This window comes from Lagopus leucura, unplaced genomic scaffold (assembly GCF_019238085.1).
Source record: "Lagopus leucura isolate 7727_CA_CO unplaced genomic scaffold, USGS_WTPT01 Super-Scaffold_100004, whole genome shotgun sequence".
NCBI lineage: Eukaryota > Metazoa > Chordata > Aves > Galliformes > Phasianidae > Lagopus > Lagopus leucura.
In genome coordinates, this window is record NW_024962264.1 from 68,631,674 (window position 1) to 68,645,077 (window position 13,404).

At 42.3% G+C, this 13,404-nt stretch overlaps 1 protein-coding gene across 2 annotated transcripts; it reads right to left on the reverse strand.

The window, feature by feature from the left end:
* Positions 1–2,703: 2,703 nt before the first annotated feature.
* Positions 2,704–13,090, reverse strand: LOC122180486 (Alstrom syndrome protein 1-like). Of its 2 annotated transcripts, none has more exons than XM_042872155.1 (7): positions 12,952–13,090; positions 11,811–12,068; positions 10,513–10,757; positions 9,735–9,918; positions 9,475–9,538; positions 6,783–6,882; positions 2,704–3,093 (listed from the first exon to the last, which is right to left on the reverse strand). In XM_042872155.1, exons 1-7 carry the CDS (start codon positions 12,974–12,976, stop codon positions 3,049–3,051), a joined length of 921 nt encoding a protein of 306 aa, XP_042728089.1. In that variant the 5' UTR covers positions 12,977–13,090; the 3' UTR covers positions 2,704–3,048. The 2 variants fall into 2 exon arrangements, with proteins under 2 accessions (XP_042728089.1, XP_042728090.1); XM_042872156.1 differs by having other exon boundaries at positions 11,889–12,068; positions 12,952–13,083.
* Positions 13,091–13,404: the final 314 nt, after the last annotated feature.

The following is a 13,404-nucleotide window of genomic DNA, read 5'->3' on the forward strand; positions in this document are numbered from 1 at the left end:
GACAGGATTAGATCAAAGCTGCTTTCAGTTTCTGGAGACAACTCAAAAGACAGCCATGCTGCTTTTACCTCCGTTTATGAGATAGCAGCTGAGATAACAGGACTGTTGGTAAGACTCAAACGTGTACTTGGCACCCACACAGTAACTGTTGCACGGGGTGGGTATGGCAAATGCTGATCAAAGAACGTTTCTGATTAACTAAGAACCAAAGCCTGCATCTCCAAGGTTCTAAAAAGCATAGTTTCACCCTCTTGAACTTCTGCAGCTTCTCAGAATTTACCCTAAATGTCTTTCTGTAGCAGTGGATTAAGAAGAGATGACTCCACTTTGGAATCAGCACAAGACAAGTACGATATCCTGAGTTTCTGGAAAGAAGTTTTCCCATTTTGGAACCGATGACTCTGACTGTCAACAGCTTCTATCCACAGATTTGTAAACACTAGATGCCTTTCATCCAGCACAAGCTTTATCTGACCTGATGACAACAAGGAGTTGAAAGTGGAAAGGACGTGAGTCATCTTCACTAGACTCCACCATGAAGAAGCCATGAGAAGGACGGAGGATGGCGCAGTCCGAGGACTCAGCTCTTTGAACCTCACCATAGACTTCATTTTCTTAGCTTGTAGAGATGGCAGCTTCTCCCAGGTTTCACAGGTGCTTTCACTTCTGCAAAGCAAAGAGCACATTTCCCTTACAGTACTTCAGAAAGAGAATTAACATTGTGCAGCCCAAGACAAGCATAAGAAAATGTGACCTGAAGGCTGCGCCTGTATACTGAAGTGTGTCTGAATAGAAGACTTTAACAGAAGCAACCACTTCTCCCCCAGCAAAGGAAAAATGCTACAACAGGGGTTCCTCATTACTGTCAAATGAGGAAACAGCTCATTCTCACTGAAGCTGACACGCTGCAGAACTCTAACAATACACAAAGTTACGGTGACCATTGGATTCTTATTGGTTTTTTTTTTCCTCATTTCACAGCAGCTTTTTGTTCTGTAAGGTTTTACAATGCACAAAACACGAGGAGCAGTACTCCAACCTGTCGGAATGGATCACCTCCACCCTTCTTTGATCTGTATTTGATGGTTGACTTCTGCCCTGTTGTGAGGGAGCAACACACAGGCACACTACAGACGTATAAATAACCACCAGCTGTGTTATCCAAATGCAAGACGACTTCCAAGCCCATCCTGAGGCAGCAGCAGTGCCCTTAGAGTGCTTCCTTTCCTGTCAGCTGAAAGTTTAAAGTGTGTTTAAGAAGATAAGTGGCTTTAAATGAGCATCCAGTGAGGCAGCATCTCTCACGACTAACACAACTGCATTTCTTGTAGCAGGGAAAAAGCCTATTCATATGTTTATGAGGGAATCACAGGACAAGTCTTAGTACCAGCAATTTTAGCATCTTCTGCTTCAGCAACTCAGCCCTGGAACAGCACTCAAAGACAAAGCAGCTTGCATCCAAACAGAAGGTTGAGGAAGGAGCAAATAGGTTTAAAACAAAAAAAAAAGCAGACTTGGAAAACTGGAAAGGTGTAAGGACACAAGTCATTCTCAGAGCTCATTTACTGCAGCTACACATTTCTGTACCACATTTTTAACTGCAGGCTTCTAAGACCAAACCAGTCACACCCTTCCACCTGATTTGGTTTTGTGGTGGTTGGTTTTTTGCATGTTATTCTACTAAGCACAGCCAGACATACTCTCAGACTTTTATTTCCTTCTGTTAGAATGTAACAGCTGCTTTAACAGCCTGTGCTACCATCAGCACAGACCACAGCTTGAAAAATACTATGCCAAATCTTTGACTAGTGTAACTTAGTGGGGTGTACAGACCTTCAAGAGAATCACGTTATTTCCCATCATTTAAGATTTAATTCATTGCATCCTGGTGTGAACTGCAGGGGTTAAGGCCACCCCTGCCTCAGCCAGGGGTGAAACAAAAAGTTCTGGTGAAACAAGAAGTTCTATGGGATTTGTAGAGAACTCAATGGGTCAAAAGACCTCAGTTGTGCCTTGCTTTATGCAGCATTTACTCTTGCAGCTATTCCTCAAACTAAATTGCTGTGAAGATTTTAAGTACATAAAACTGCACGGTATGAAAATAGGAAAGCACTGTTTGCAGGCCCAGGTGAGCAGAGGACACCTCAGGTGCCTTTTCCTGTTTATACATCAGGTTAACTCTTTTGTGATGCAAAATGAAGCGAAACTGAGACTTCAGGCCTACCACCAAGAACCACAACCTTTATTTTTCATCTTCTGCCACTGTGATGCTCATGAAGTGCATAACCAAGTATCCCAGTGGGTGCATGTTCACAGCCAAGCCTTAAAAACACCCAACACGATAAAAACAAAAACCTCAGATCAGATTCTCCTGGTTAATACAGAAAGATAGCAAACCAAGCAAAAACTAAATGAAGTCATGACTCCTCCACTCTTTCAGGTACTAACAGCATCCAGTTTAAATAGCTGCCATAGAGATGCACAGTAAGTTCTTAAGATCTGTGTTGTGCAGAGCAGGAGGCAACTAAACAGCCTGGATTCTGAAGATGTTATCTGTAAGGACAGCAAAGACATTTCATGATTGCTAGAACAGTTGCTACAAATGGCTTCGTTATTTATTTATGGTTTGAGGGTTGGTTTTTTTTTCCAGTACAAAATATTACAAATAAGTTTGCTACATCGAGATAGGAAATAAAAAAATAAAAATAAATCCCTGTTAAAAGCTATTTAAAATACATATAAAACTGCTATTTCAATCACATAATTATAAATATATTATGAGCCAAGTACTTCCTAAAACTATATTTGCTTTGGAAGTGCACACCACCACTACACACAGCCATCATGTATTTAAAAACCTGTCTTTTGCATCAAATCACTGATCTTTTAGTATCTTATAAATATGGCAAGATTGTATTAGTGCAGATAGATGTAACTGAATTCCACAAAGCATGTGTTGCACCATATTTGCTGCCTTATCTATTTCACATCAATCTCTCTGCAGGTTTGCTAAGCACAGCACGCCTTTATTTGAAGAGGAGATCCTTATCAGTTCCAGGGTACCTTCCTCCCTAAGACACGGTTGGTGATTTTCTGAAAGACAAAAACAAAGTGGCACAGATCAGTTTCACCCTTCTAAAAACATCACAAGCATAAATGTAGTGCTGATAAGAGTTCTGATCAGAACGTATCAGCATGTAACACAACTCAAAGGAACAACTCTTTGCACAGCTAAAGCAGCCTCGCTGCTTCCCACTCAGCAATATGGACAACACAGGGTCATCCCTGTGCTGACTGCTGTGGAAGTGGTCAGAAAGAAGCCTGAAGTGCTGGAAAGCACCTTGACATTAGCTGATGAACATTACACCACAGAACAGTGCCCCTTAGTGCTGCAAACACCAGGAGTTTATACCTCCCAGAACAAGCAGACACACTGATGAAAGAAAAACCATCAGTTTATTGAAGATGTCTCAGTTCTCCTTGGTCATAATCACACGAGATGTTGGAGCACTCCAGAGAAGCACTGCTAATGCTGACTGCTCTTCTCTGGCAGCACACAGCACACATGTATGAATTATACACACAGTATGCGTGCTAATACAGTATATGTACATATATGTTTATGCATACAGAAAGCAAAGCCACTGATGTGAGTCTCAGTGTGGAATCTGTCCCCATGATCACAGCATGAAGCCTCTGAGCATTCCTTCCAGCTCCCAGCCCACTCTGCAATCTAATCAGCAAACTCAGCTAGCAATTAGATGCTATCTACCCTCTTTGCTTCACTTCCAGGAAGCAGCTGGAAGACAAGACAAAGCAGAACCCTAACATGGTGCTGACAAGAGGGAAAACGTAGCCAAGGGGATGAAAAACAAACACTCAAAAAATACCACAGTGCAGCAACCAAGTGCAATTCAGTCTTATACCTCGAGCAACACACACTTTTCTTTTGAGGCAGTGACACCTTGTGGTTCCTATATTACATTGACTTTAAAGGAAATGGCCCATTCACATAAAGAAGAGGAAAAAAAATCTATCTGCTAAAAGGAAATTCTCAATGGAATTGAGAACAGGAGACATGCTGCCTCCAGGGAGCAGTGTGGCCCACATAACAGCAGCTGTTGCTCACACTGAAAACACAAAGCTTTGTTTTCTCCTACAGAAACTGCTGTGCACATTTCCCTTTCACAGCACTGACAGGTGTAACTGTACCTGTAGACACTGGTGTGAGGGTTTCACTAGCAAGTGATTCTTTAGCAAGTATCTGTCCATGTCCATACAGATGAGTGTGTGTAGATGTTTAATTCACCATATCCATACAGATGAGTGTGTGTAGATGTTTAATTCACCTCTTCCTTTCCCAAACATTACATATTCTTAACCTGTGAGCCCTGGATGACCTGCAGAAACAGCATGCACCTGGTACTGCTAGCTCATCCCATCCTTAGAGCCAGCTGGACTGCGATCCATGGGGTGTGCACCTGGTTTTAATTCTTACATGTCTGCTCTTTTATCACCAGTGACAATGCCCCAGAGCCATGTTATATCATGGCCAATATACAGTGAATTTAGGATGTAAGTACACGTCATCATTATCACAGAGTTCAGCCACTGGTGCTGGGAGGAGAGAGTAAGCACTCAGCCACTGAGCAAAAGCTTGTGCAGCAGTCTAAGACAGCCCCATGTCCCCAGCTGTTTTGTTCCTGCTCTCTATATTAACATTTATGGTTAACCTCCTGAGCTGCACCCAGACCTGGAGTGGCTGTGGCACCAATACATCGTTCCCCAATCAAGACATCTAGTGCTTGCCTACCAAAACCCAAAGACAGAAGGACAACAAGTATCATTAGGACAGGCCATGCCATTGAGCACTAACCTGGGAGTCACCAATACCAGTCAACACCACACCTGCACACAAAACTTGTGATGTGATTTTGTGTCTTCTGCCAGCTATGTAGTTAAGTCAGCAACTGCCTGCACTCATTAACCATAAGGCCACACCATACTGGGACCTGAGATTCTCAGACTAGGGGAAAAAAATAAGTTCTGAGCACATTCAACATAGCATGAAATGGAGGTAATTCATGTTGTAAGAACTCCCAGTCAGATTAGGAAGGTATCCCAGATAATACATCCATTACAAGCCTTTGCTTTTAAACATCCAGTTAATAACTTTTTCCAGCTCTAGTAGGACAACTCGGCCAAGGAATAGTTGCAATGCTAAAAACTGAAGGGTAAGCTTAAGATCCAGAAGAAAAAGAAACCAGTTTTCAAATGTAATGTGCGTCCTTAAACGAGTGAAGCCTATCATGCAGTTTATTGCCTGCTTCCTGAGCTTTGCAGAAGGCTATTTTTTTATGGCATATGTCAGACAGCAAGAACATTGAGGTTTAGGTTAAATATTAGGAGCAAGTTTTACACCAAGAGGGTGGTGAAGCACTGGCACAGGTTGCCCAAGGAGGCTGTGGATGCCCCATCCCTGCAGGCATTCAAGGCCAGGCTGTGGCTCTGGGCAGCCTGAGCTGCTGGTTGGTGACCTGCACACAGCAGGGGTTGGAACCGGGTGAGCACTGTGGTCCTTTTCAACCCAGGCCATTCTGTGATTCTATGATAAGATGCATCAGGTTTGAGCATCAGTGCTTTCAACACTGTCTGTGTTTCTCACCTTTCAGTTTTTATTGTCTTAAGAGAAAGCAAAGCATGTGAATGCCCACAGCTGTTCAAAAAGCAATACACTGGTCAGCCAGAGATGCACTTCACAAAAGGGACTGATGGGTCTCTTCTGTTTTATCAGGATATTTATCACATCATTCATTGCATATAATTCCATATTTCTGTGCAGCACATCAGATCAGATAATAAGGTGCACATATGGGAGGTGATAGGAACAGACATCTTTCTCATTGTGATTAATCCAGGACAGTCTTTCTGCCACAAACAAAACCTGAGCTTAACAGACAGACACAAAGCACCTGTTAATCAAATTGGACAGCCAAGGAGGAAGTGTTAACAGCAGCTGTTGGCTGGAACAGAAGCAGCTCCCTACAGGGAAGTCACCACTATGGCAAAACAAGACAGGATTCAGCAAAGCTCTACAGCAAAATCAGCCCCACTGATTCCTTCTCCTGCTCACCAAAATCCTGGAGCCCTCACCTCACCTTTGGGCTGTTGTTGGTTGTACTGTGAGTATCTAGCACAGGAAAACAACCTGCTGGTCAAGTGTTTGTAGTTCAAAGGCAGTCACACCCATGCTGAGATAACAGCTTCTTTTGCAGCTTGCCAGCCACAGCTGATCCCAGGCCCATCAGTGCCAGCACAGCAGCACTGAGCTATCAGCCAAACAAATGCTTCATGGTGAAATCCACAGCCCTCAGAACTAACAGATCACCATCAGGACTGCCAATTCTTCACTGAAGGCAAATGAAGAATGACAACTAAGGGCTGTATTAAGCATGGCTGCAAAGTTCACTATGAATCCTGCAGGCTAAAGCCATCTACAGCAAGAGTGGCCACGAGTTAAACAGCAGCCTTCAACTCAAAGAGCTCTCTATGGAAAACCATTAAATATGCTCCACAGCCTGCCTTGTTTCCACAACACTGCACATGGCCTTTTCTGCATGCTTCCTACTTGGGCCCATGCTCCCTCATTATTTTTCTCTACACACATGTAAGAATGTGCAAATACCACAAAATTACTACAATGCTGATGACCTCAAGGCCAAAAAATATATATATATATATTCTAATCTGTTTGAATATGAATACCTGACCAGAAGACCTACCATTTTGTACAGCTGTGCTTTCAGGCGATATGAGTTGTACTCAGATTTTCTTTTTTCTTCCTCTCGCTTCTTCTGCACCTCTGGCAGCTGCTCATAGATCCTTGGTGTAAATACAGACAGAAACAGTGACTTGGAAGGAAGGAACTTAATGATATAAAAAACACCACCTTTTTTTTCCTTCACATTCTGTTAAAGGCTACTGGTCAGTCGTATCAAAGGAAAACTTATTTGGGGGGTTTACCAGCGTCACACGCATGGAAAGTGTGGAATACACAGCAGTTGGGACACCAGAAATTCCCACATCCCACATCTCTTACAAGTAGCACCCTCCTAAAAACACTGTTTGTAACACTGGAATGGCCATACAGCTGATCTGATCGGGTAGTTTTAATATCAGTGCAGAATAGCCTCATTGCTGTGAGACTGAGTAGCACACTTATCCATTGACAGCAACATCTCTGTGACAAGTGTAACTTGAATTAAGTTGTTCAGGCATCTTATCTGCCTTGTCTAAGTCAATGCTTTATCTTCTCCCCTGCTGAAGTACTCCCACAGCAGAGACAAACAGCAAGGGATGCTCTGGAATCAAAATAAGGGTGGCTGGTGCTCATTGCAGTGCTACAGTAGGCTGTTTTTACATGCTGCCACCTAAAGGAGGGACCTGAGAGCTATAATGGAACAGCAGTGCTGACATTGCCTCCCTCTCATCTTCCTTTAAGATCATAGGGCTCAATTCATGACAGTGGTTGCCAAGGACCAGAAAGCTTCAAAAGAAGATTACGGCCTATTGGAGGTGGATCTGAACCACGTTCAAAAAATTCCAGTCTCATTATACCTAAAGATAGATGCTAGAACAGTCCCCTTACAAAATAATGACTTGATAATCAGCAAATAGGAGAAGGAAAAAGACAGACCTTGCTACAATACTGCTGAGGTAACCTCTGAAAGCCTGCTTCATTCTTACGTCAATATGGTAACAACTTGCCATAATTACTGCTCACTTTGAATATTTTAAACACATCCGTGCCTTCCACTCTTATCTGAAAGTGCCTTCACACATTTCATTTTGAAGACTGCAAATGAAATGAGCCCACCATCCAGGAGAGAGCAGGGGGATCTCTGACAGCCCTGTAGGTCCCAACAGCAGAAAAACAGGTAATTTTTCAGACTGGCACGAGCAGTGATGGAGGCAAACGTGTCAGCTGGCACTGAGCTGCTTTTTAGGCAGTATGACTTGAGTGCCACTTCCATGTTTCAAAGGACAGAATAGAAGCCAGCAGGAAAACAAACTAACAGGAAGGTGTCAGACAAAACCACTAAATACATGGAATTGAGAAAGCAGGGAATCAAATTCAAATACTGACCAGAAAACATGAAGTGAATCACATTTGGATGCTTACTTTCCACCTCTGACATCTGTCTGTAGGGCAGCAGAGGGTGACAGGTCTATGTAAGTGCTACTGAAGGGGGGATTTGGAGTTTCACTTTACTACTACATCACCCCTCTCTAAAGCTTTCACCATCCCAAGACTCTCCTGAGTGAAAGATCAAGGTTTACCACTCACTGATTCATCCCCCCATAAAGATATTTAAAGCAAGAAGCAGACAAGTTGGCATTATGGGTCAATTCATTGAAAATTGTTTTCTTTAGCTCTAGCTAATTTACCATGAGAAATTCCATTTATTCCCTTGCAGAGAAAAAGCAAAAGCTTCTGTACTCATTACAGGTAGGGATTTCAGAAGAATGGAATAAATTGTTTCTCAGATCCAACTGAGAGCTGGAGTATGACAGCAGTAAGAACAAAAAAAATGCCACCAAGTGTGACTTGCCTGAATCAGTCTCCATAGAAATCCTGCTGATTTAGGTGTTACAAAACCAGGGTTTCTGAAAATAGCTGAGTTCAGATGTATCAACCACAAGGTCCAAGTGACCTGAACCCAAACCCTTCCATTTCAACTAAAGCATGGAGCTGTGTTCCTGAAGGAGCTGGCATACTTACCATTTTTTGTCACCTCTCTATCAATGCCCTAAAAATACTGTTCAATGTCAAAGGCCATTCAAGTAAAACACCTTTTTTTCTTCCACCATATACAAAACAGGGTCTGTTTTATATATTGTGCATTCCAATGGATGGTTTGTTGAATCACTGTGTCATTTAGGTTGGAAAGGACCTCTGGAGGTCATTCAGTCCAATCTCCTGCTCAAAGCAGGACCAACTTCCAGGCTAGATTGAGTTGCTCAGGCCTCATCCTGTCACAACCTCTATTTCCAAGGATTGAGATTTTCCCATCTCTGTGAATCCCTGGTCCAGCATTACACCACCCTCTTTGAGAGAAACATATTCACTCATCTCTCCCCTTAATGGAACACATTACTACTGTTGCTTATCCCACCACCACGTTTAAAACTACACACTCCAGCACCCTACATTTCATCTCCTTTTGGGATCGAGCACTTGGAAAGTTGTAGTGGTTGGACCCCAGATACTGCTACAGAATACTCAGGTTAAAAAATATATATATTTCAAAGTAGTTTTACTTCTAGGATTTTATAAATAGGTGTTTTCTGACTCTGATAAAGTGCCTTTTTCTTGAACTGTAAAAGCTGAGTCACCCCCAAGCCATCCCCCCACCCTCTTTTCTTCCTCAGATGCAATTCATCCCTCTTTCCTCCTCATTTACTCAACCTTACCGTTTAGATCTTTGAACCATCTCACTCTTTGGAATTGCTCTTCTCTTTTCTTTAATCAGATAACCTAAATGGATAAGAAAACAGTGTGGAAGTCTGCTTACCACAAAGAAAACTGTTGTATCAACCTTATTCCTATATGGACTTCCTGGCTTTTTATACATAACATAAACGTAACGCTGTTATTAAAAGCACACACATCCCTTAGAACAGGGAAATAAATTAATCCCTATAGGACACCAGGAGAAGAAACACAGAGGTACCTCTGTCAGCCAGCACATGACTTGCATTCCTGTAGCCCTTCCTTTTCTCTGGAGGATTAAAAAGCTCTTCTGGTTCAGACTGCAGCACGCTCTGCATTCTCCTCTCCTCCATTAAAAGCTTCAGGTGCTTCACGCGCTCACCGGAGCGGGAGATGAAATCAGGGCGATGCACTGCAAGAGCCTCCTAGGATGGGAGGAGGAAACAAAATCTGAAGTGGCCACACAGCCTCCCTATAATCAGAATAATCAAAACAGCAGAACAGGAATAGATGCAACTGAATTTAAAGGAACCTCCCAAGTGCACCTGAACAGAAACTATCAATCTAATTTCACTTGTTGCAGATAATTGTTACAGAAATCTTTATGCACGCTAAATACCTGTGGAAAAATACAGATATATAGTGGTGACACTTGATTTGATCTGCAGTGTACACTATGTATGTACATGCATGAATATACATGCATACACTGCTTGCAATGCATGAGTTAAAGCCTATTTTTACTACACACTATGTACATCATACTATTATTTCTGCATGGCAGCAAGAATGACTTGACATCACCTCTCCTACATTCCCTCCACACTGCTCAATTCAAACAGATCATTATACTGTGCAAAGCCAGGCTGCCACAAGCAAACGAGGCTGATGAGCTCTTTTTGCTTGGGTTCTAGTAAATACAAAGCAGTCAGGAAAAAGAAGGAAGAAGAGGAATAAAAAGTGCTTCCACAAGATTCAACATTAGTGCTGAAGTCACAGGGACCCCAGCATGCCTTTACCTGCAGCGTAAGCTTCACCAGTGGCTGGATGGGCCTGGTCTCAGCATCTCTTTCTGGAGCTGCAAGCTGAGTCACTTTGCTGCACTGCTGCTCTTGAAAGTTCTTCTCTCTCAGAGGCTCTCTCCAGGGCTTCGTGGTGGTGAAGGGTTCAAACCAAGATGAACCAGGACCAGGGATGGAATTGGAACAGTTTTCTTTCCTAGATTCAAACCTCAAATCCTCTGCTTGGACAAACCATGAAATCCCTGTTGAAGAAACCACAGAAGACAATGAAGATAAGCAAACAATACACATGCCCCTTTTCCATCCCCATCTGTAGCCTTTCATGCCCAAGACCTCAGCTAACACAATCCATGCCTAACACTGCAGTAAACACTCACTTCAGTTACTGCATTGATTTCAGTGTGACTTGGTGTCAGACGACTTTGGTGGTTTCAAAGAATTCCTTTGCCAAGCATCAGTAAATCAGCAAGCCTTTATGAAATAACCCTTCAGGAAATGTACAAAATGGCTTCCTACATTCATGCTCCTCTCTTTTTAGAAGGAATGCTTTACTTATCAGCAACTACACGTTTTTAAAGAGCCTATGTGCTGTCCTAAACCTTATGGCTTTTAATAGTTATTTTTCAAGAGCAAATAGTGTACATCTTGCAAATGTTGAATATGTATACAAGACTCAATTACTCACAGTTAACATATATAATGGGATTAGAATACATCAGCTAGTACCCTGAGCAAATATTCTAAATTAAACTGGTATGATAGAGAATCATTTGTCCCTACAACAATGATGATGACTAAGGAACATATTTTGAAATATTTCATCATGGCACTGTGAAGATTGACAGGAAATATTAAAAAACAGGAAACTACTCAACCAGCCCCAGAAAACTCACATTTCTAGTTGGAAGAGGGACACAAGTCCAGTTGAAGCATTACATACAAATTACAGCATCCAGTTACTCAGATCTTAACAGAACCTTCTATAATTTGAAAATCAAAATTAAGCATCTCTGTAATTCCTAACTTATTCATCTTTCCTTGCCTCCTTCATTGCTTTTTTGTCACCTTTATTGGTAAGGTCACTTCCAACAGCTTGGTTGAAAATGGCATCATAATAAACTCTCAGGAAGTTCACTTGGCATAGCAAGCTTCTCTGTTTAATATCCACTCATTAAAAGCAGAATAAAAACTGACAGTGACTAATTTGTGCTCCAGCTAATCCTCCTCACACATCTTGAGGATTGCTGTTACGACGTAGAGCTTTTCCACTCTGCATTTGGTCATTTTGGACTGACCTTGTTGTGGTAAATGCAGTCTGCTCCTTTTTGTCCTTTTCTCCATGAAAAAACTGCCTGGCTGTCCCTTCTGCTTACCCTTGCTTCCTGCTGCCTGGTGATCTGTGACCATACCATCTGACTCTCCAAAAATACCATCGACACGATGCCAGGGATCCCGCGGCCGTTGATTTGACTGGATGGATCTTGGGGTAGGGAAAGTCACACCAACATCTCGAGTGTTTTTCTTCGTTGCACCATTCACAATCTCCAAGTCTCCTGTAGTTCAAAGTGAAGCAGTAATACCTTACTCTAAAGCAGCTACAAGTACTTCAGCAGCAACACCACAGCGCAGAGGGCGGCCTTCAATTCCTACTTTGAAGCTCAAGGGTCGCCTTCTTTACCTCCTTTCAAAAGGCAAAATCTTTTATATTTCCACTTTAAGTTTAGTGCAAGTCTACAGTTACTTAAGATTGTTACTATATGTAATAACCCAGGTATAATTGAAGAGGTGTGAACTTAGTCCCTCAGGCAAAACACTGAGTGTGTATACATACACACACACACACATAGGGGTGTGGGAGCCAAACCAACTGTACTCCTTGCTGGGGACCTGAGCACAGGTCTGAAAAACCAACTTCCAACCTGTTGCTGAAAGACACAGTGGCAGGAATAAATACAGCTTTACATTCAGGCCAAGAGAACTGCAGTTTTATCTAGACCTGATCAGGATGAGCTTAAATTTGAAATAGGATATAACATCCAAAATATTACTGAGAGGAATATGAAATCCTGCAGTTGCAAGCCTTCTGAAATAGCATATGCCCACAAAATACATTCTGTGAGCAACAGATGCCTTGCAGAGAAAACAACGTATTAAAAAAAAAAAATAGAATTAGTCCACCTTTACAATTTAAATGGATAAGTTTAGGTTAACAAAGCATAACAGTGAGAGAGAGAGAGCTGGCTACTAGTAAAGCAGGCCAAAGGGCTCATTTTAATTAGAACATAACATCTTTCTCTAAGTGTTTGAAGTGAATTTAAAGAATGCTGCACGCTCATCCCCACCACAGGAAACTTAAACCAGATGTTGGCAAAGGGTTTCCAAAGAGACAAAAAGAAGCCAGCACACAAACTATGAGTTTGGAACCCAACAACTCACCTGCTTGGATACCTTTGTTTAACATCCGTGCACATCGCTTGTTGCTGAGAGCTGAGCTTGGTCCCCAGGAACCACTGCTTGTCAAAGCTTGATCCAATGCCTTCTAGAGGGGGAGAAAGAACAAACATGGAAGAGAGCAAACTCCTGAAAACAGAATTGAAATGAACAGAATGTGGGGTTTAAACAGCAAGGAAGTTGTCATCGCTCTTTATTTACTGTACCTTGAGACTAGTATTATTGGGGTTGGAGCTTCATGATCCTTGAGGTCCCTTCCAACCCTGGCCATTCTGTGATTATTAACAAGGTTTAACACAGGCTGATCAGTGTCACTTATTGCTGTGCCACATAACAGCCAGCCTTCGTCTCATCCTCGTGCACCAATATACTTCCAGAACCCTGTTCTAGTACAAAGAGTGGCACAGTGCCTGTAGGCAAGAGCTTGCTCGTGATCGC